The sequence below is a fragment of the Silurus meridionalis genome, chromosome 19, assembly GCF_014805685.1.
Source record: "Silurus meridionalis isolate SWU-2019-XX chromosome 19, ASM1480568v1, whole genome shotgun sequence".
NCBI classification, from domain to species: domain Eukaryota; kingdom Metazoa; phylum Chordata; class Actinopteri; order Siluriformes; family Siluridae; genus Silurus; species Silurus meridionalis.
Genome location: NC_060902.1, coordinates 11845233 through 11869299, shown reverse-complemented (window position 1 = coordinate 11869299; position 24067 = coordinate 11845233). Strand labels below are relative to the sequence as shown.

The 24067-nt window shown below is 38.1% G+C and overlaps 1 protein-coding gene across 2 annotated transcripts in view; it reads left to right on the top strand.

The window, feature by feature from the left end:
• Positions 1-24067, top strand: part of si:ch211-86h15.1 (uncharacterized protein LOC558435 homolog) — a 63015-nt gene that overhangs the window by 18635 nt on the left and 20313 nt on the right. For both annotated transcript variants that reach the window (XR_006928655.1, XM_046874767.1), the window contains exon 3: positions 4261-4355. Coding sequence is in view for 1 of the 2 variants with exons in the window: in XM_046874767.1 (XP_046730723.1) it covers positions 4261-4355 (95 nt within the window). In the remaining variant the exon portion in view is untranslated. The remainder of the gene's footprint in view (positions 1-4260; positions 4356-24067) is intronic.

Sequence of the window (24067 nt, the reverse complement as noted above, 5' to 3'; positions counted from 1 at the left end):
ATCTTATCTGAGTTAAGCAGAAGAAAGTTATCAAGCATCCACTGTCTAATTTTCTTTAAACACTTCCCAACATTGTTATGCTGATCTCTTTCATCTGGCTTTGCTGAAATATACAACTGTGTATCATCAGCATAGCAATAACATGTTTATGTATAATTTCACCTAGAGGCAGCATATATAACAAGAAAAGCAGTGGGCCTAAGACAGATCCTTAAGGAACACCAAACTTTACCTCAGAGAGTGTGGAGAACTCACCATTTACATCAACAAACTGATAGCGATCAGTCAAATAAGACCTGAGCCAAGAGAGAGCTGTTCCCTTTATTCCAACAACGTTCTCAAGTCGATCAAGCAGTATAGTGTGATCAATGGTGTCAAAAGCTGCACTAAGGTCGAGCAGAACAAGTAAAGAGACAAAACCCTGATCAGAGGCCAATAGCAGGTCATTTACCACCTTAACTAGCGCCGTCTCTGTGCTATGATACATTTAAAAAATGTTATTCATAAGTAGATGTGAGCAAAACTGCTGTGCTACAACCTTTTCTAAAATTTTGGATACAAAAGGGGAGATTTAATATTGGCCTGTAGTTAGACAGCGGACATGGGTCAAGGTCAGGTTTCTTAATTAGGGGGTGGATAACTGCCAGTTTGAAGGATCTAGGTACATAACCAGTGCTAATGGAAGAGTTTATTATTTTTAAAACAGGTTAAATTACCTCTGGAATTATCTGTTTGAAGAAACTTGTAGGCAAGAGATCGAAAATGCAGGTTAATGATTTTGATGAGGAGTCATTCTCTTGAATAGGAGTAAAACTTTGTAATTAATTGTCTGTTATAATTACACTGCTGTCTACAGGGTTATTTGTAAAATTGATTGGATTTATATTTATCGTCTGGATTTCTTGCCTGTTTTCAACTTTATTATTAAAAAATATCATGAAATCATTACTACCTAATGATTGTGTGCATGTTAGTGCAGTGCATTTATTTCCTGTTAATTTTGCTACCATGCTGAATAGAAATCTAGGATTGTGCTTGTTATTTTCTATGAGGGTGGAGAAATATGCTGATCTAGCAGCACTAAGAGATTTTCTATAATTTAGGAGGCTCTCCTTCCATGCTATTTGAAATACTGTTAATTTTGTTTGACGCTATTTACGTTCTAATTTTCGAAATGTCTGTTTGAAGGTGCGCGTATGATCATTATACCACTGTGCTACTTTTTTCTCCCTGATTATTTTGGTCTTAAGGGGGCTACATCATCTAGAGTATAACGTAACGTTGATTCTGGGTATTCAGTGGCCCAGTTGAGCTCTGCGGGGTCAGACGGAGATCTATCTAATATCGTAATTTCTGGAAGATTATTTATAAAATGCGCTGCTGTAACTGATGTGAAAGTACGCTTAACACAGTAACGTGGTGAGGTAGTAATGCAATGACCGAGGCAGATTTTAAAAGAGTTCCTCAGAAGTGTCACCTGTTCCAGCATGAAAATGCTCTCAAGTGGTCTGCATCATGTCTATTGAACATCTGTGGAATGAACTGTACAACAGAACCTAAACTCACTTAGGGTCCTGCAGCTGAATGTCCAGACTTTCCCCACAGTCACACCCCAAAATCATGTGGTAAGCATCCCAGAAGTGTAAAGGGTATTATACCAGCAAACTGGGGACACGATCTGGAATGGTATTTTCAAAAACCACATGACTGTTAAATGTCAGGTGTCCAGTTTGTTGAGTTTGAATTCATTTCAAATAAACAAGTCATGTAAGAATTATTTGTAAGTATAATTTACACTTAAATCTGTTTTGGCTCCATTGATATCAAAAGACTGATAAAAGATTATTATTAATAATTACATAACATGATGTAAACAGGATTTGTATTTTATTATATTATTACTATTATGAACTGTGTCAAAGAATATGTATTTTTAGTAATTTTTTACATTTGTAAATGAGACCTAATAAATCAGGTTTATTCACTTGGATGGAATCTGTGTAGTTTTTTTTTTTTTTTTCTTCTTCTTCTTCTTCATGATCATTTAATCTGTCCACCCATCATGTAAAGTAACCAATAATAACAATTTTATATAAATGAAAGTGTGTGTTTTATATATATATATATACAATATATATACAATATATATTGTATACCAATCAACAATTGGTGTAAATGGAAAAAATATATATTTTTTAATTTGATTAATATTATTAATTTATGTTTTTAATAATGACACTATATTTCTTTTATATTATACTATTACTAATTACATCCGTATAGTATAATATAAATGTTTTTTGTTGTTTTTGGAAAATGGTATTGTTTTAAAATAATAAATTCTTTTTTGTTAGAAAAAAAGATTACATGCAGATTATAAGTAGAAGTATTCATTTTACCTGGAATGTATTAGGTTTGAATAAGCACCTGCAGTGTTTCCCTAACAAAAACTTGGATTTTACATTTTGTATTATGTTTTTACTTTTAAAATGTCTTTGGAATCAAATAATGTTATTTGTAGTTGATTTGTATATTGTGTTATCTTCCTACTGTCCTGTAATGTTCACAGCAGTTTAGAAATGGATGTAAATTGATGTGAATATTTGCATCAGCAGTAATAGCGATGTCTCAAGTTAGTTTTTGTCTTCTTCGATGTATACAGATTATACATTCAGTACATATTCAGAGCACATCTTTGTGATCGAGTCTTTAAATTATAGCTTTGGTATTTTACTTATGCAAATGGATGAATGTTGTATTGATCACAGTAATGTTTTTTGTTGTTCATGATGCCTGTGATAAGTGATTTATTTTTCTTAGCTACAGTAAAGTGGGTGGTTTCAGAGCAAGGATTGTTTACACTAATAACATGGGGGTTAATTACATCAGTGCTACAAGGCATAAATTGAGCTGATTTGAGCAGCAAAGCTTGTGAACATTAACTGGATAAAGTAAGCATTTCAAATAGGGGCTGTTGGTTTGATGCAGAGTTGTACTTTCTGCCTAGTTTTAACATAAGAGATAATGGTTGGAAATTTGCTTTATTGTATAGATGAGGGAGGAATTTAATTAATTAAATGTTTTGCTTCTAGGCCACATCACTGCTTCTGTTTGTATTAAACAGTTTCAGTATAAAGAAATGATGAACATAAACCGAAACAGTGGCAGTAAAAATTTTGTGGCAAAAAACTAAATTGTGACCAATATAGTAGTCGACGTTTAATGGAATTTTAATAAATGTTTTTATGGATGTTATTGTAACGTATGGAAATGTTATTTAAAGCTGACCACTTGTTCCCAGACGCATCCTGAAACTATCACAAGTAGATAATGCTGAACTCTGCACAAAATGTTTACAGATGGTTTATTTTGGACCGTACAAAATTTCTGTATAATGAAGACTAACTGTACACTAACTAGATATTCTGATGCTTAAGAACGTTGCTAGGCTGAAATTGAGGTTCATAACAGGATGTACAGAAAAACTAAAAGGTTTATGAAGTGCTTTCACTGGCTAGTTGGGTGTGTAAAGGTTCTGTCGTTCACATAATCTCTTTTAGGCTTTGTTCATTCTTAAATCTGATTTATAAATAGCATGCAGCCATTGCAGATCCAAGTAACCAAATCAAATTTGCCTGCACAGAATGTAGGCACTTTTTCTTGTGTATCCAATTAGGTTGTTATGGCAACAACACATAGGGAGTCTGGAATTTTGGACACAGGACAAGATGCTTATTTTTAATTTATTTTTTAATTAATTTATTTTTTTAATGATTTTTTTCTTCGTTTTTTTATGATTTTTATTATCGATATAACTATATTTGAACTGTAACACGATGTGTACAAATTCAATACCGTTTCTATTTTCGTAATCATTTTCGAAGACAAATCATGAAGTAATACTCGATATTACTTCATGATTTGTCTTCGAAAATGATTACGAAAATTAAGAGGAGCGATTCTGGTTTACATAAATTATTGCCATAATAATTTTCTTTTCTTCTACTACAACAACTTATTCCGTTTAATTCAACCTTTGTAGAATGGTTAGCTCGATTTGCTTAAAATGCTCAAATTCCAGTCACTTCTATTCACGGTAGTCCCAACTGTGTTCTTTTGTGCAGTAACGATGTTGGCAGAATGTTGAAATGAAAGAACATGGCACATGAGATCCTGCTTTTTAAGGCATTTTTTTAAATATATATATTTTTAATCCACTTGTCTTCTAATAATGCTGTCTTGTTTTCCCCCTCTATACAGCTTCCATTATCAAGCAGAGTGAACACGGGTCAGCCTAAAGGATGTGTTAATTATGATCCAGCAGCACAGGGTAAAGAACTCCAAAGGAGAGAAAGGTAAGTTTTAGACATTTTCAGATTTTAAACCCTTTAACTGTCCACTCATTTGACTAGTAACTTTCAGGTGTGAGATGCATACTTGGGAAAGTAACTGGTGTTTTTTTTTTTTTATATAAAGGCTTCTAAAAATGGCCTGCTGAGTAATTATAAGGTCACAGAAATACATTGTATATTTGTATTGTTTTTTTGTTTAGAAATTCATGGCCTAGTAAATCATATGCTGAATAAGGCAAACACATGAGTTAAAACTGTCCCCCAGAATATAAAGAAAGATCATTCTAGCTTGGTGTAATTAAGTTTGAAACTATGGAGAAGTTCCTTAGCACTTCTCATTAGTCAATAGCTGGTGTCAAGTGTTTTCAAGCTCAGCAAATTTTCAATATTATATGTTCGGTTAAAAGAAAGTTACAACATAAAACTATAGCAATACTTTGAAAGTTTGACCCTTTCAGCCTCTCACACCCACTCCTGCCAGTCATCCTGTAGCTTGACTTCTTTTATCCCTTCGATGATGACCGTATCCCTGACACGGTGCTGACTGTGCGGTACTAATTCAGAATGGCGGTTTTGTAGAGGTCTGATGAGTCAGAAAGAGCAATGCCTGCCAAATACATAGATAAGTTTTAAACAAGGGATTGTAGCTTTTTTGTATATTTTGTACGATGCCCGACAAATCTGCTCTTATACTTTCTACAGTGTTTAAACACCTACTGCAAAAAGACATTGTGATACGCTTCAATACAAATTGATGTTTTAATTGTGTACATTTTATTTCGCTTGGCACGTGGCGCTTAAAAAATAATGTCATGACACTTTCACCTATGTATATATAGTGTTTTATTATTAATTTTTTTATATCCCTTCCCAAAACAGTGGCATGTGCTTATTTTGCCACAATTACATTTGAAAACAGTAGCGGGTTACACATCTAAAGGATTAGGATAATGTATGATTTGTTTTTCCATTCTTTTAATGGAACTTCAAATGTCCTATTCAATATGACATTTGTAAATTCCTGTGAAAGGTTTGTGGGGAAGAGTCTGGTAACCGATAGTTTTTTTGTAAGTCTCACTCATTAGAATTTCTACTCGTTTTGTGTAAGATTGACTTAAAATACTGTCTTGCCAAATATTCGGATCTTGTGATACATTACAGGGCGAACCAGTAAACAGGAGCTGGGAGGCAGGGTTTGGACAGCTCAAAAGGGGCTTTTTTTTGTTGCTTTTTTGTCTGTTTGATTTCTCAAAGTCCTTTTCAACACATGCACACAAGGTTCACTTAGCTCTCTCTCCTGTGGCTCCCCCCCCTCCTCCTTACTTTTGTGGCTGCTTGCTAGAATGAAGAACAAGACACAGAGAGCTTGCAGCTGATGTATAGCACAGGTGTAGCACCTCTTTTTCCAACCCCTGTGGCAGTACGACCCAAGGCTTCCTGTCCAGTGCCTCTTTCTACAAAACAAAATAAAACGATTGTAGTCATGAAAATGTAAAGGCATTTTTTCAGAAAAATTGTCTATTGGCACAGATCTATGATGATAGCCTGCCAGTCTCGCTACCTCTTCGATTTTGGGTCTGGAGCAGGCTACAATTGCTGAATCTTAATTTGGAAAGGCAATTGCCAGTGGCCTTAATGCTGAATGCAAGGCCTTAATGCTGAATGTGCCTTTGCCCATCATTTATGTTGTCATCCAGATAGGCATTGTGTGGGTGCAGGATTCTGTCCAGGAGTTGCTGAGCCATAACTTTGGCCATAACTCTGTGTATACTAAGAGTGGAGAAAAGCTGTTCTGACCCAGGACATGGTATTCACGGGGTTCTGTCAATATTCTATTTTAAAATTGAGTAAAACAAAAACAGCACCTAACCAGTTGAGCAGATCATATTTATACGGTACATTTGATTTTACTAGTCCACAAAGTCGGCTTTTATAGTCCACACTGAACTGGATCAAACCATGATCAAACACACTTGGTTTTTGGTTAATGATATTGGTGACTGAGTATCACCACCCCCTGGGGATGTCTAAATGTGGTGTTAATTTGAATGACAGAGTATAGATAAACACATTTGGAAAATTCTGCCTGTGACATCCACCATGATTTGCAGTATTCGCATTCTTACTCCCTTTTTATTTTTTGAAGACTGAAGTGGTATATTTTGCTGTGCCCCACCTGCATTAATTTGCCTTTCCTCATGGACAATTTTACCATGCACCTCAAAGGGTTCTTGCCACTTGACAAGAATTCTGGAACTTGATATGGACAATAATGTTCTTGCACTTATATGTTGGATATTATGTTGCAAATACTGAATTATTGCTGTCCTCTTATCAGTTTACTTCTTGAACACTATACGGCTTGCCCCTACGTAGTAAATCAAATTTGATTAACCTACACAAGGCTTGGCGGAACTCTTGTACTACGAATAATTAGGATTTGAGCTTTATGACCAAATTTTAAGCATCCTTGTGTTTGAATTTCTGAATCATTTTAATTGTTTTTTTAACCGCTTGACTCAGCCATCCATGAAGATGGTAAATGCTGGTGCAATTCAATTTAATCAAAGTCAAAATCCCAGGAAAGGCCACCAAGCCCCTGTGCACATAACACGCAATGTTACACTGCAGCAGCCCCCAATATCTGAAATGCTGGCCACTTTGTCTCTCAAATCAGTGAAGGGGTAAGGTGGGGACTAACTGCTGCCTTTATTTGTATCCTTTTTGTCCCCATAAATACACACCATTACCAGTCATTAGGTACCCACTGTTTACCTTGAACCTACTTTTAAATAAATTGGGCTTCGATTATACCCTGAATCTACCAATGCATAGAATGTACTGATTGAATACCCAAAGGTATACAGTATGTCCTAGTTTGATTGGTGGAAGTCTTCGTCATCAGGGAGCCAAAGTCTTGGAAAAGCCTGGTATCCTTGGCACTAGACCAGCTCAAGCCTTACTCTCACACCTGTGGGTCACCAACTTGAAGGGTAGAAGAGACACATTGAAAAGGAGGGGTAGGAAAAACCCCGGTTGGCAGAACCAGTTTGAAGAGAATTGTCCCCTGTTTCCGTGGTGCAAGGACGGATGGGGAGGTTGGGATTACAATCCCTAACTGGGATTGGTCTGAATCGACCAATGTATAATATGTACCTTTAAGAGAAGTTTATGAGAACCCAGCCATTAGGGATGCACAAGCCAGTGCACTCTTAGTGCCAGTCCCAAGCCCGGGTAAATGGGGAGGGTTGCGTTAGGAAGGGCATCCAGCGTAAAAACATGTGCCAAATCAAATATGCGGTTCACAAATGAGAATTTCATACCAGATCGGTCGAGGCCCGGGGTAACAACGACCGCCACAGGTATCGTTAGCCGACAGGGTACCGGTGGAAATTGGGCTACTGTTGGCCGAAGGAGGAGAAGGAGAGGAGGAAGACGTCTACAGAGACGGCAGGAAAAGGAGCAGTGTAGGAGAGTGGAGGTTCGGGTTGGTACTTTAAATGTTGGTACTATGACGGGTAAAGGGAGAGAGATAGCTGATATGATGGAGAGGAGAAAGGTAGATATGTTGTGTTCAGGAGACCAAGTGGAAAGGGAGTAAGGCCAGACAAATTGGAGGTGGATTCAAACTGTTCTATCATGGTGTGGATGGAAAGAGAAATGGTGTAGGGGTGATTCTGAGAGAGGAGTACAGTAAGAGTGTAGTGGAGGTGAAGAGTGTTTCTGATAGGGTGATGAACGTGAAGCTGGAAGTTGAAGGGATGATGATAAATGTCATCAGTGCCTATGCTCCACAAGTTGGCTGTGAGATGGAGGAGAAGGAAAGATTCTGGAGTGAATTAGATGAAGTGGTAGATGGTGTACCTAGGAAAGAACGATTGGTGATTGGGGCAGACTTTAATGGGCATGTTGGTGAAGGGAACAGAGGTGACGAGGAGGTGATGGGTAGGTATGGCCTTAAGGAGAGGAATCTGGAAGGGCAGATGGTGGTAGATTTTGCTAAAAGGATGGAAATGGCAGTGGTGAACACTTATTTTAAGAATAAGGAGGATCATAGGGTGACGTATAAGAGTGGAGGAAGGTGCACACAGGTGAACTATGTTCTATGCAGGAGATGCAACCTGAAGGAGATTGGAGACTGTAAGGTGTTGGCAGGGGACAGTGTAGCTAGACAGCATCGGATGGTGGTCTGTAGAATGGTTTTGGAGGCGAAGAAGAAGAAAAGGAGAGTGAGGACTGAAAGAAGAATAAGATGGTGGAAACTGAAGGAGGAAGAGTGTAGTGTGAGATTCAGGGAAGAGGTCAGACAGGGGCTCGGTGGTGTTGAAGAGGTGTTGGGTGATTGGGAAACTACTGCAGGAGTGATGAGGGAGGCAGCTAAAAAGTACTTGGTGTGACATCTGGAAATAGAAAGGAAGACAAGGAGACGTGGTGGTGGAATGAGGAAGTGCAGGAGAGCATAAGGAGAAAGAGGTTGGCAAAACAGAAGTGGGATAGACAGAGTGATGAGAAAAGTAGGCAGGAGTACAAGGAGATGTGGCAGCAGGTAAAGAGGGATGTGGTGAAAGCCAAGGAAAAGGCATATGAGGAGCTGTATGAGAGGTTGGACACTAAGGAAGGAGAAAAGGATTTATACCGATTGGCCAGGCAGAGGGACCGAGCTGGGAAGGATGTGCTGCAAGTTAGAGCAATAAAGGATGGAGAGGAAATGTGTTGACTAGTGAGGAGAGTGTGTTGAGAAGGTGGAGGGAGTATTTTGAGCAGCTGATGAATGAGGAAAATCAGAGAGAGAGAAGGTTGGATGATGTGGAGTTGGTAAAGCAGGATGTAGATAGGATTAGTAAGGAGGAAGTGAGAGCAGCGATTAAGAGGATGAAGAGTGGAAAGTCGGTTGGACCAGATGACATACCGTAGAAGCGTGGAGATGTTTAGGAGAGATGGCAGTGGAGTTTTTAACCAGATTGTTTAACAAGATTCTGGAAGGTGAGAAGATGCCTGAGGAATGGAGAAGGAGTGTGCTGGTACCGATCTTTAAGCATAAGGAGATGTGCAGACCTGCAGTAACTACAGGGGAATTAAGTTGATCAGTCACACCATGAAGTTATGGGAAAGAGTAGTGGAAGCCAGGCTGAGAGAAGAGGTGACCATCTGTGAGCAACAGTATGGTTTCATGCCGAGGAAGAGCACCACAGATGCCTTATTTGCTTTGAGGATGTTGATGGAGAAGTAAAGAGAAGGACAGAAGGAATTGCATTGTGTGTTTGTGGATTTAGAGGAAGCGTACGACAGGGTGCCGAGAGAGGAGTTGTGGTACTATATGAGGAAGTCAGGTGTGTCAGAGAAGTATGTGAGGGTGGTGCAGGACATGTATGAGGACAGTGTGACAGCAGTGAAGTGTGCAGTAGGAACGACAGACTGGTTCAGGGTGAGGTTGGACTGCATCAAGGATCGCCCTGAGCCCTTTCCTGTTTGCAGTGGTGATGGACAGGTTGACGGACGAGGTCAGACAGGAGTCTCCCTTGACTATGATGTTTGCAGATGATATTGTGATTTGTGGTGAGAGTAGTGAGCAGGTAGCAAGTCAGTAGGAGTAAGACAGAGTACATGTGTGTGAATGAGAGGGAGGGCAGTGGAGTGGTGCAGTTGCAGGTAGAAGAGGTGGAGAAGGTGGAGGAGTTCAGGTACCTGGGGTCAACAGTAAAAAGTAATGGAGAGTGTGTTAGAGAAGTAAAGAAAAGTGTGCAGGCAGGGTGGAGTGGGTGGAGAAGAGTGACAGGAGTGATTTGTGATAGTAGGGTATCTGCAAGAATGAAAGGGAAAGTTTATAAAACTGTGGTGAGACCTGCAATGTTGTATGGATTAGAGACAGTGGCTTTGAGTAGAAGACAGGAGGTGGAGCTGGAGGTAGCAGAGCTGAAGATGTTAAGGTTTTGTTGGGAGTGACGAGGATGGACAAGATTAGAAATGAGTTTATTAGAGAGACAGCGCATGTAGGATGTTTTGGTGACAAGGTGAGGGAGGCGAGATTGAGATGGTTTGGACATGTGCAGAGGAGGGACATGAATTATATTGGTAGAAGAATGCTGAGGATGGAGCCACCAGGTAGGAGGAAAAGAGGAAGGCCAAGGAGGAGGTTCATGGATATGGTGAGGGAAGATATGCAGGTAGTTGGTGTGAAAGAGGCAGATTTAGAGGACAGGGTGGGATAGAGACGGATGATCCGCTGTGGCGACCCCTAATGGGAGCAGCCAAAAGAAGAAGAAGAGAAGTTTATGAGAAAAAGAAGGAGATGGAAGGCTTTTGTATGTCCACAGTTGCACCACTAAGTGGTCATCTTCAATTTGGACTGTTTTGTTTAGCACTGCCTCCTGTAGTCTAGTAACAAACTGCTTGACTACGTCCTCCAGTAACTGTCTTTGAAGGGTGCCTGAGCTTTTGGGAAAAGGCAAACTCAGGTTGGCGAACCAAATCACTGGCAATGCTAGTCACTTTGTGCTGTTGTTGCAAAATTGCTTTATTTAGTTCTGGGTATTCTAGGAGTTTTGCAAACTGAAATTGATAGCTGTGAGAGGATTCCCTTGACAGTGCAGAAGCAGATGGTGCTTTGGGGGCGGGCTTAAAGATCTTGATAAACACCTCTTGGTCGTCCTGTGGTCCCATCTTGAAAAGTGTGATGTGGGGCTTCAGTTAACTTTGAATTTTGCAGTTGTAGTACCTGCTGTAACATAAGAACACAGACTAAGAGGAGGCTGATGTGTTGGATGGATGCTCTCGAGTGGGGATGATTTGATGAGTGCGAATAGTCCTTACATTCTGAGTGTGGCCACCAATTTCTTTGTAAGTTTTGAGTGATTGTTATCTCACTAAGCCCTTATGCACACACTGGTCTGCGCTGAAAACACTCAGCCAGTAGCTTACTCAATGAGCTTATAGCGCTCATAAACTTATTTTCGGCTTCTCCCATTGGGGTCGCCACAGCGGACCATCCATATTCGTGATCCGCATGTTTGATTTGGCACGTTTTTACGCTGGATGCCCTTCCTAACGTAGCCCTCCCCATTTATCCGGGCTTGGGACCGGCACCAAGAGTGCACTCGCTTGTTTCAACCCTAATGGCTGGGTTAGCTTATAGCGCTCATATGTTTGTAAAATAAACGTTTTGAAGCTTAAACAACGAAGCGTCTAAATTATGGATTTTTCATGGGTTTTTCCCGGTTTCACAAACTTCAAGCCAAAAAACCGAGCGACATAACATTAGACCAATGAAATTTCCGAACGGAAACGAAAAAAAACGTACCTCACCTGTGTTCCGGACTGCACGCCATCGGGAGAAAAGATTCACCGATGGAGATTTTTATGCGCACGACGATGCCAAAAGATAAACTCTCGAGAGAAATTGTTGTGAAAGGAAGGAGGAAGACAGTGAACAATGACTTTCCTGGTAGGCTACTGTTTAGATACAAGCCGTTGTAACACGTTGAGTCTGGGTCATGGGATAGCTTGCTAACTCCAGTTGCAACAGAAATCATATAAGCCTAGACAGGTTTCCAAAACTCCTGCTTTTTTATTTTTCTTGGCAACAGCGTTATGGGTTAGTCAAAGAAACTTAGAAATTAACATCAGAAAATAATAAGGACATATTCCTCCATCTTGCACACATGCAGTAATACTGGAAAAATGCAGCGGGGCCGCAACATATTTCACCCGTTACACCATGTAACAGACACTGTCTTTCGTTAAAGCCTGTGTAAAGTTCATTAGTTTAAATGAAGACTTATTTATGTACAAAATAAAAATCTTTGTAAAATTCAGTGGGTGCGGCTTATATATGGGTGCACTTAATAGTCCGGAAATTACGGTATGTGAAAAAACTAACCTTAAATTTTCTGACTACGTTTGGCTTGTAGTTGTTAAAAGGCTGTGCTTCACCATTCAAGTAAATCTACAATGTGTTAAAGCATTGATTGCATTATTGAGTTTCCTTGTGAATTAGTGCTTGGGCCCTAATAATCACAGCTATGCAGCTGTATATACATTGTGTGTTCAGTAGTAGCAAAGAAAGCGGACAAATTGTGAAATTTGGTTTGGTGAAAATTGGAACTGGAAAGCATAAACGTATAATAAAAAATAAAAAAAAAAGTATATACAGTTGTGTTCAAAATTATTCAACCCCCAATGCTGTAAATGGTTTTAGGGAATTTAGTGTACATTTGTAATTGTATTCAGAATGAAATCCTACAAGGACTTCTTAAAGAACCATATGCAACTAAAATGACATCAATTAGTTTTGTAATACAGTAGTAAATGTTTCTTTTGTGAATTCTTCATTGACATAATTATTCAACCCCTTAAAGACTACCACTCTGAAGAACAGAGGTTCAATGAAGTGTTTTCAATCAGGTATTGAAAACACCTGTGGATATCAGGGAGCAGCAATAAAGCCTAATAAGCACCAATTAGGCAGCTTTAAAATGACTGTGATACTCAGCTCCTTCTAGACATTTACTGGTGTGGTTACAAACATGGTGAGGTCAAGAGAATGGTCCAGGAAGACAAGAGAACAGGTGATTACTCTTCACAGGAAGGGCAATGGCTATAAGAAGATTGCAAAGATGTTAAACATACCAAGAGACACCATAGGAAGCATCATTCGCAAATTCAAGGCAAAGGGCACTGTTGAAACGCTACCTGGTCGTAGCAGAAAGAAGATGCTGACTTGACTGCTGTGCGCTACCTGAAGCGTAGAGTGGAGAAAAGTCCCGTGTGACTGCTGAGGAACTGAGAAAAGATTTGTCAGATGTGGGTACTGAAGTTTCTGCTCAGACAATACGGCGCACCCTGCGTAATGAAGGCCTCCATGCCAGAACTCCCAGGCGCACCTTGCTGTCCCCAAAGAATAAGAAGAGTCGACTGCAGTATGCCAAAAGTCATGTGGACAAACCACAGAAGTTTTGGGATAGTGTTCTGTGGACTGATGAAACAAAATTAGAACTGTTTGGGCCCATGGATCAACGCTATGTTTGGAGGAGGAAGAACAAGGCCTATGAAGAAAAGAACACCTTGCCTACTGTGAAGCATGGCGGGGGGTCAATCATGCTTTGGGGCTGTTTTGCTTCTGCAGGTACTGGGAAGCTTCAGCGTGTGCAAGGTACCATGAATTCTCTTCAGTACCAGGAGATATTGGATGACAATGTGATGCAGTCCGTCACAAACCTGAGGCTTGGAAGACGTTGGACCTTTCAACAGGACAATGATCCTAAGCATACCTCCAAGTCCACTAGAGCATGGTTGCAGATTAAAGGCTGGAACATTTTGAAGTGGCCATCGCAGTCACCAGACTTAAATCCGATTGAGAACCTCTGGTGGGACTTAAAGAAAGCAGTTGCAGTGCAAGCCTAAGAATGTGACTGAACTGGAGGCTTTTGCCCATGATGAATGGGCGAAGATACCCGTAGATCGCTGCAAGACCTTGTGTCAAGCTATGCTTCACGTTTAAAAGCTGTTATAACTGTAAAAGGATGTTGTACTAAGTACTAAGATTGAATGTCACTTGGGGGTTGAATAAAACTGATAATGATGTGAGCTCAGAAAAGACATTTGTGGTTATTTCATTATAAATGTTATGTTATATTTGTCTGACCTACACGTGCCTCTTTGATTTAATTGTAAGCAGGATGACTGAATGATCATAATCAATGTCAAACCGACCAAAACAATCAATTTCAGTGGGGGTTGAATAATTTTGAACACAACTGTATGTATGTATATATATATATATATATATATATATGTGTGTGTGTGTATATATATATATATATATATATATATATATATATATATATATATATATATATATATATATATATATATATAATATAATTTCTCAAAAGAGTGGAAGTTAAAGGGGTTATCATTTGCCTGTTAGAACACTGTTTATCACTTGTCAGTAAATGTGTCAATGCAATTCTTTTGTATTAAGTTTCGCTTAATTTTACTTTTAGATATTCTATGATAAGAGCTCGTGGAATTGGCAAAGTACCAAAAGGTGGAAGAGAGAGAAAAATGGAGCCAATGACAGAAAATGAAAGAGCGTGTAGGAAAAAGGAGAGACTTCCAGAAGTATTGATGTTGGAGGAAGAACAATGCATGTCAAGTCGTAAGCAGACATACTCTCATTCATATATATATTAAATGATTGGCATAATGTGTTATAAGTTACATGTGAATTGACTTTCTTTTGCCTTGTGCTGTGATTTAGAATTATGCATTAGCACAGGGAGCATGAATGAGAGGAACATTCAACCTGGGCACAAATCTTCTGCAGTTTACCAAAGTGACCCTGAAGCTAATCTGTGTGTGGTGTGCGGGCGAAGTTTCAGCTCTCGAGGACTGTTGAAAGTTCACCTGAGGGTTCACTCAGGAGAGAGACCGTATCACTGTCCATACTGTGATAAAAACTTCCGGCAATCCAGTCATCTAAGTGTGCATATTCGAATCCATACAGGAGAAAAGCCGTACAGCTGTCTTTCCTGTGGGAAGAGGTTCAGTGATCGAAGTGCATGCAACAGACATGTTAAAGCTCATCTCGAAAATGCTGAACTTGGCCATCCTACTTGAATAGATAAATGATTCATTTGGGGAGACTTTTTACTTTGGCTTTTATCCTCCTACCCTGCACTCTTATAGAAAAAACAGAGTCTAGTATATTTTTAGAGTTTTTTTTTTTGTTGTTTTTTTGCCCTACTTGAAAATTTTAATATATTCCAAAAACATTTTGTAGCATATTGTGCATAAAAAAAAAACTGTTTTACCTCAATAAATCTGCGTAGTTTAGAACCTTTCATTAATCATTTTCAGTTCCTGATGAAAAATGTTGTAGCATGGTTTTTGTTCAATTTCCCATGATTCAAATCTGATTTGTCAACTGTTTGTAAAGCTGCTGTTTTTTTAACTATTCAGTAACTATAGCATTATTCACAAATACACTTTTGTAAACACTGTTCTTTTGTCATTCATTTTTGCTGTTTTTTTGTTATTTGACAAGTGCGATAGGACCAGTTAAACTAAATTTTGGGTTTAGGTTTATTAAAAAATTAATTTTATTTTTGATTTGGCCTAAATCAAATGACTAGAAATTAAATCATATTCAGATCAATCAGTAGATCACAGGAATTGTAATGAGCGAAAGTGAATTCCATTTATTGTTCCCTACCCGAATTCCTAAAAAAATTAAATAAAATTTGATTTTACCAGTGTTTTTTTTTCCATAACCCATTTGGATTTTTAGGTTGCAGTCACACTAGACTTTCAGCAAACGAAGTTCTCTCTGTTTTTGTAGATAAGTAGATAAAAATAAAGGATGTGGTATGAGAGTTTGTACGTAGTATTAAACATCTGATGATGAATCAGATATTGATGAACATTTACATTAGAACATTTATTCAGACAATTTTGAAAAGTGAAAAATGGCAATAAATATTAAATCACTGAAACGAAATACTTTAGACACATGCTAATTTAAATGATTAAAGAGATATAATTGATGGATATACACTTACACAAAACAGGGAGGGGAGAGTGATGTCACACTTCGAGTCAGAACCTGCACACAGACTGGATTGAAGCAGTACTGCAGAATGTTGTGCAGTCACTTTTGCTGGAAGGAAACAACAAAAACCCAATAATGTAAGCAACAATTCCTAAATGTACAATAAAACTAAATAGTAAAGGTTCAGTTCTCATCATCGGTCCGTATTCAAGTTTTATTTTCCTAAATGTATAATAAAGGCAAGCTAGAACTCAGACTAGGGAGGTTATGCACCAGAGAGTGTGATACTAACCACTACACCACTTTGTTTTGTGTCAAATCCAAATAGTCACGGTTCAGTTCCCGTCCCCTGCCTGTATTAAAGCATATTTAACGTCTCGTTCCTTAAACTTAGAAAACTAGAGCTCAGACTCAAACCAGGGACATGGTGTACCAGAGACTACAATGCTAATCACTACACCACATGGTTGTTTCTGTTTCTATCAAATAGCAGAGGTTCAGTTCTCATTACCCACCTGTATTCAAGTTTTCTTTTCTTAAATTTATAATAAATGAATGCTAGAGCACAGACTCAACCCAGGGACATCAAACATCGGGGACTCTGATGCTAACCACAACACCATATGGTTGTTTGGAGTCAAAGCTAAATGGCAGGGGTTCAGATCTCAATCATGTATCCTCACCTGCCTGTATCTGTGTGCTTCCTGAGAATGGTTTAAAATAGTCTTGAACTTGAGAAATAAACAGACATTTAACCTACTGGGTCATCATCTGGAAATCTTTCATATCACACCTTAATCACCATAGAGAAAATTAATGCTACATTAATGCATACAATGCTACTTAAAAAATGCTAAATAAAGCTACAGTTCATTACATTCATCTGGATCAGGACTTGAACCCTAATGAACACCTCAGAAATCTACATGCCTAACACTCCAAACTATCAGAGCTAGCTTTTATTTTATTTATTTATTTATTTAAAAACCCTTGTATGTCATTCGGGTCAATACTATACCCCTCACATTTACATCCATCATATGATCTTTGGGTCAATTTGACCTGCATACACAGACACAGAAACACGCCCTCACACACTTTTTTTTTTGTTATTATTATTATGATTATTGATCATTTTAAAAACTTGTGTTATACAGAACACAAAAAAAAGAACAACCACAGGGCATGGGTTCAGGGAATATCACATGAGCCGTAGCAAAAATGGTAAATAAAAATAAACCAGAGTTAAAGACAATAGAAATAAATGTATAAATAGAAACAATCAGAGTCAAAGGTTCAAAGGCAACAGTTCTCCCTACAAATATACAGCGACAGACAGAATGAAGTCAATAAGTGCACTACACAAAAACACCAAAATGTGAACATACATTCCTGGTCTTGATAGCTTTCCTTCACAGAAGGTGGACAAGGACTTAACGTAAATCATATTCTTTTTGGAAGTGAGAAATACAGGGTGTAGCCTTTGTAGTCTGACACTTGTAAATATAATATTTTTCAAGCAGAACAATTTAATTGCAAAGAAAATAAACACTTTCTGTACACACGCACACAAAAAACATGTTACATTATTGTGATGTAAGCACCGAAAAGCTGTTTGCTCTCACGTTCCCGCACTCTTTACCCACTTTCATGTGTCTACCAGATGACATGTGCCCAGGACCCAAGCTTTTTTAGCCACAGTGAGGGGAATGGCCCCAGCTGAGGCTCCAGCTGATTCTCCTGCATGCCTCATACATCCACAATCTCAAATTTCTGAAGTAAGTGTCCAGTTTTTGTGTGTGTGTGTGTGTGTAATTTTTGAGACGTGGAAATAACATCAATCCTAAACTAACAGTCTTTTCATTATTCTAGGTTTTCCAGTGGCAAGAGGATGCGTTGCAAGATGTGTGGACGGTCAAAGGACACAAAGACACAAACCACACGCAGAAGCTGCAAAACGTACATATCTAGTATAGACATTCGTTTATTAGCCAGGCATGCCTGTCTTTTTTTCCCCCTAATCACCACCCCCTGTTGCAAGGACTATTGTTTATCTGTATTTCATTTGATTACAATAAGATTAAAAAAAGTTAGTGTTAAAAAGTTCAATTCATCTATTGAGTTTATTATAAAAAAATAAAATAAAATGTTAACGAAAACATTGTTTCACTTCATTTTTTCCAAGATGAGCACGATTTATGACACCCAAGTCTTGAATATAGTGGATTTTTAACATCAAATATAACCTTGTTATAACCAATTACAACCTTTGACAAAACAAAATTACACTTCCATTGTTAAATGTGATCTAGTAGAAAAATAAAAATAAAGACAATATATGTTAATGGCTTATAAAGTGTTTTTTTTTTTTCTTTTCTGAATTGTTTTATAACCCCAAATATGTCCTGGGTCAATTTGAGAGATACCAGAAGGTACCAAAAGTAAATACAATACCAGGGTTAAGGGATTAAACTTTTCTTTTACACCATCTGCTAGTGGATTTAACATAATCTATTTAATCCCCCAGACTTGAATTTAAACAACAGAACACACTCGAACCACAAGGGGTGTTAGCTGCGCAGCTTTTTTTCCAATTGCGAGTTCTCCCTTTTAATGTTCAAGGGCAAGAAGGAGACAGTAGGGAATTACTGAGTGTGGGTTCAAAGCACAAAGTTCACAAAGCTAACAAAACACAACTACTCGTACAACTCCTTTATTCAATGAGCTATATGCCTAATTTCAACCAACTGTTCTTTTAGTGATTTATTTTACATTCCATACAAACAAAGACTTGGGGGTACACTGGTACTGATTCAGAAATTTGTCGTTTCACTCACGACGTGTTTTGACTACAGATAACAGTGGACTACAGGAAGAAAGGATAAACAAATGGGCAACAGAGGGTCAATATGACGATCAACATCAGGTGCTAACAGTGTTGGACAACATTTGTAGGAGGTGTATCAAGATAGCTTTTTTTTTATAAACATTAACCCTGGTGATCAGAAAAAAACATTGAGGTAAGGCTCAAACTACAGAGGTGAGCGATTCAGAGCAAGAACTTTTTTGCCACTTCACTATTATCAGCCACTTTTTAAACTGTTTATCTTGAATAGTGATAGTGGAATAGCTTGTAGTCCAACTTTCATGCAGCCTGTGTTTAAGCTCTGATTGGAGGAGTGATATCTTTTTTTTTTTTTTTTTGTGTGTGCGTCTATAATTTGCTCTTTCTGAAAACAGTTCAAAATGGTCATGAACCAAAATGGTCGTTATGCCTGAATGCACCACTGAGCCATCAAAGCTACCAATTTAAGTTCTTTTACATGTGGAAATGACTGATAATAGGAAACAATTATAGAACTTACTTGACTTGAACAAGGACTTAAACCCTGATCAGCAGCCCCAGAAAGGTCTTAAAACTCTAAACTATCCTAAACTTTTCTTTCCCCTCATGGATTTGTCTTTCTTTTTACTTCACCTGTTGCTGGATTTTCTCTGAAAGCGTGTACAGGACAAGACTTTATTAGTTATGAAGCTCAAGGTAATGGAAATGAGCAAACTCCTCACAGACACTCGGCTACATATGTATGCACAAAACAACGATCTTGTACAATGAGCTACCTTTGCCTTAAAAAATAACTAGCATTGTTAGATGCAAATATGATTTTGATCATATTCAGAATCAGAATCATATATGCATCTTTTACTGTACTTATTGTATATAGTTGTATAATTGTTATTGTGGGTCCTGAGGGGTACTCAGGACCCACAATAGAAAGGGCAGATTAAGATTAATGCTAATATTGTTTCTGATATGTCTTTAACAAATCACTCCTGAATTCCAAATAAGTTAACAGAAGGTAAATGTTAATATTTACCTTCTGTGCAATGGAAATATAAATAAGCTATTTGACTTTTCTCTGCCCTACTAGAGAAATGTAAAAATGCTTTATAATTAGTGCTAAAGAGTGGCAGCTTGTACAAAGATAACTCTAAAACACTCACAGTTGTCAAGGCTATAAGTTTAAAAAAAATAAATAAAATTGAGGATAATCCTGAGGCGCCTATGAATTCATCTGTCATTGTTTACCAGTGAGGCAACAAAGAAATAACTGCTCTGATATCGCCTTGTTTTCTACACTGCCACCAGCAATATCCATATCAAAATTTCAGCTAGCCTAGATCTCCTATAACACTGGGCAGAACAACTGTCTTCTGTGTTTCGATACAAATGTTGGGATCGGTAAATGCTCCTGCTTGTTTTAAGACCTCTGCACCAATCTTTGTTGCTAAGAAAACCAAAGATCACCAGTTTTAAGTTAAGTTTATTTCAATAGCGCTTTTCACAACAGACATTGTCTCAAAGCAGCAGTTTTACAAACTATATAAACAGGTGCTTTGATATCTGTTGTAATAAATCACTGTAAAACATGCCTTAATGTATGGCCCAATTAATATGAAACTGACTTTTTTATTATACAGTGGCATTTTGTTAGATCAATCTGTTGTACTTTTTACTTTATTTATTACATATTGTATATACCAGTGGTGGGCAGTCAGGGCCAGCAAAGCCTTCTTTGCTGGCCTAAACACTATCAGTAGCACTGACCTACATTTACAACCAACATCGAATATTTATTCTATGAAATTGTATTAATTTATTCCCAACAGTTTATTCTCTTCATAATCAACATCCTTTTTGGTTTCATTTCAAGGCCCATTTCAAATCATCCTTCCTGACTAGAATCAACTAGTCAAACTAACCACATATCTGTTGACAACCACAAAATAATCTGACATTCACATTCCACATTCACACAGTTAACATAGCACCATGGTTGCTCTCCTACAGGAATAAATCCCATAAACGCATGAAAATACCAGGTCTGCGCCACTTTATTTTTTTGTCCTGAAACGTGCCCAGGCAGCTGTCAACAATGCTGGTTCATCTGAACACTGCACACCATTCACCATGAAACGCCTGCAACGTAAATTGGCACACCAAATCACTATGTCAAAAGTCCCCTTGTGTCTGCTTGCGCAAGCATGCAGAGTTTGCAGCAGGTTGCCAGGCCTGCTGAATAATCCACCCCCACAGCAATAAGCAGAAGCGATCGGTTTGATCGGATGATTCCTGTACCGCACTGCTTGACTTAGAGATTGTAGAGAATTATGATGATGATGACAAAGATAATGGAAGCACCTTCTGCCTGTGGAGAATGAGTTTAAGGGCTACCCATTACATCCCCCTGTCCAAATAGCCAATCCTATAACACAATGGAGACCATGGAAAAGTGTTGAATTGGTAAATATGCTAAAGCATCAAGCAACAGAACTGGAAATTTCTGGGTTCACTATGAATTGAAAAGGCTGCAGGGTACAATTCAGTGCCACAAAACCAGATTTTATTGTTAGCATTTGGAGGAGGAAGCAATAGCATGGGTGGGAATGTCTTTTACTAAGAAAACACCAATTTAAATGGCTTTCACTTTTTTAAAAAGGATGGAAAGGCAGAACCTTTTCTACATGACTCTGATGGAAGCACTGGTGTCAACATATATGTACCCTCAAGACCTATATGCCCTACCTTGCCCTTCAAAGCAGATCATTTATATTTCCTGTCAGAATTCACCCACTCATTCTTTAGCAAAGCAGATATATTGAGTCAAAAAGTAGACCTACAAAAAGTACTTAGTAAACCCATGTGGCTTGAAATGCCCTACGTTGAGACTAGTGACCAAAACCTCAGCAGGACCCCCCCATCTACACAGTATTTTTTTATTTTTTATTTTTTTGTCAACGGTTTAGATGGAGTGATATTCCTCTGCTCCCAGCACTTGTTATTACAGAGCCCAAGCACTGGGTTGGGCATAGGGATGTCATTAAAAAGAACAAGAGAATGCAAGTTACACTTACTTTGCTGATTCCAACACAATTTCAGCAATAATTTTATTTTTTTTTTATAAAAATTAAAAATTCTTTTTAAATAATAAAAATAAAAGGAGACATCAAAATGTCACTTCATTAAGCTTTTGCTCTGACCAATTAAACTGTGATTTATCTGTTCCTATCACTATCTTGGCCCATGTTCACCCCCATTTGAAAATGAATGGGTGTTTCCTGTAGCACATGTCCACAGCTGCCATCTCGGTTACTTGAACTTTACCATCTAGAGATGTACCAGCTTCATGTGGAGTTTGGGAATTGGACCTCTGAGTGTTTAAAGGCTCTGGCATGGAGAAGCTGGTGTTGGATCTGTGATGATTGCAAATGTTGAGCTATTTTATGAGTTGCTCAGTAGCTCCTGGTTCCATAATCTCAAATGACTTTATAAGACTGTAGAAAAGGATGTCGCTCATGAGATAATGAGTGATGTCAATCTCATGTCAATCTCACTCATGAGACAATGAGAGAAAGAACAACAACATGGAGACAATGTCTGTTGTGAAAAGCGCTATAGAAATAAACTTGACTTAACTCATCAGACATGACCTCTGAGTTGTTCTTTATTGTATTAAGTGGTAGTTCTGTTACTTGAGCTGTATATCTCTTAAATATTTGGATTGCTAAATTAGTTTAGACATACTCTGGACATTAGCAAGCAAACTAGCTAACTCAATTAACTAAGATAACATTTGCTAGTAGGTGACATGGTTAATCTACGCAGTCGGCATTATCAGCAAAACATCTCCAGCAAGTTTTACATTGCACTCTTAGTGCTAAATGCATGTTCAGTGTTATTCATACACAGAGTAGCAGTCTTTACTTTATTAAAGACTTTCTTTTATAGGTTTCATTTTTTTCAGCCATCATCTGCTTTACTGACTAGTATTGTTTAACTGGTGAAACAGTGGGATGGTGTTAGATGAAACAGCCAGTGATGCACACACACATTCAACACTAACATAATTAAAGCAAGATTTTGTCATTGACAGAGACATTAAAGCACAGAATGATCGAGATCATCCAATCAAATGAAGGCATTTTCGTTAAATCAAATAAAGAAAAGCATTTCGTTCATGATTTGAAAAATCATTTGTTCATTTGTCCAAAGTGTGGGAGGCATTTTAAAGACCCGAGTGTGAAGAACAAGCATGTAAAATGGTGAAAAGCATAACACCGTAAAAGGCACTGATGTAAATTAAGCGCACTTGCTAGATGCCTTTGTCTTTTAATTACTATTATTTACATTTATGGCATTTAGCAGAAGCCCTTATCCAGAGCGACTTACAACTGAGCAGGTGAGGATTTAGGGCCTTGTTTAAGGGCCCAGCAGTTGTCGCTTGGTGGTGCTGGGATTTGAACCTTTGACCTTCCGATTCAGAGTCCAATGCCACTAATTGTCCCCATTAGAAAAGAAGGAAATTCTGTATATGATGTCAATATCAGTGGTACATTTTCTGTTTAATGTATAATTGTGTAAAATGCAGCAATAAAACAGTCGGTGAAAACTACTGCTGCCTCTTGGGTCTTCTTCAGTAAGATGTTTTCACAAGCTGAAAACGATGTATTCTAATGTAATTTTGTTTTAAGTATTAGTGTCACTAAGTAGATTATCTGATACACTACATTAGAAACCATAGTGGAGAAAAAAAGGAATCAATCAAAGGAATCAATCGCTGACTGATCAGTGTCTGATGTATGCATTTTGCGCACAGCACTTCATTATAATACAGGTAGTCCTCTACTTACGATGGAGATACGTTACGACGTCCCCATTGTAAGTCGAAGATTGTAATATGACTGTGATGGTCTTTTCTGCTTAATGCTGAATTATAATTTCATTTTCTGCCCTAAACTGATGCTTTTCCTCTTCTTTTTTCACTACAAGCAGGAGACATACTTGCTGCTTGAAAGACATGCTTTTATCACTAAAATTGCTGTTTGAAACCATTTGAAACAGAAAATAATACACACTGAGACGACTTTACTCTGTCGACCGCTAGAGAGAGTGGGGGACCTCACAGGGCGAGAGATACGCTTATCCCAGCTGTGCGTCCAACGTATCGTACATCGTACGCTGCTGCCTGTGGCTGTTGTGCAAATGTAAAATATTTGTACAATTTTGTCGTATCGCTATAGTCATCGTAAGATCAAAAAATCGTAAGCCATCGAACCATCGTAACTCCCGAGTATTTATTAACACTGTAATAAGTATAAGAATAGC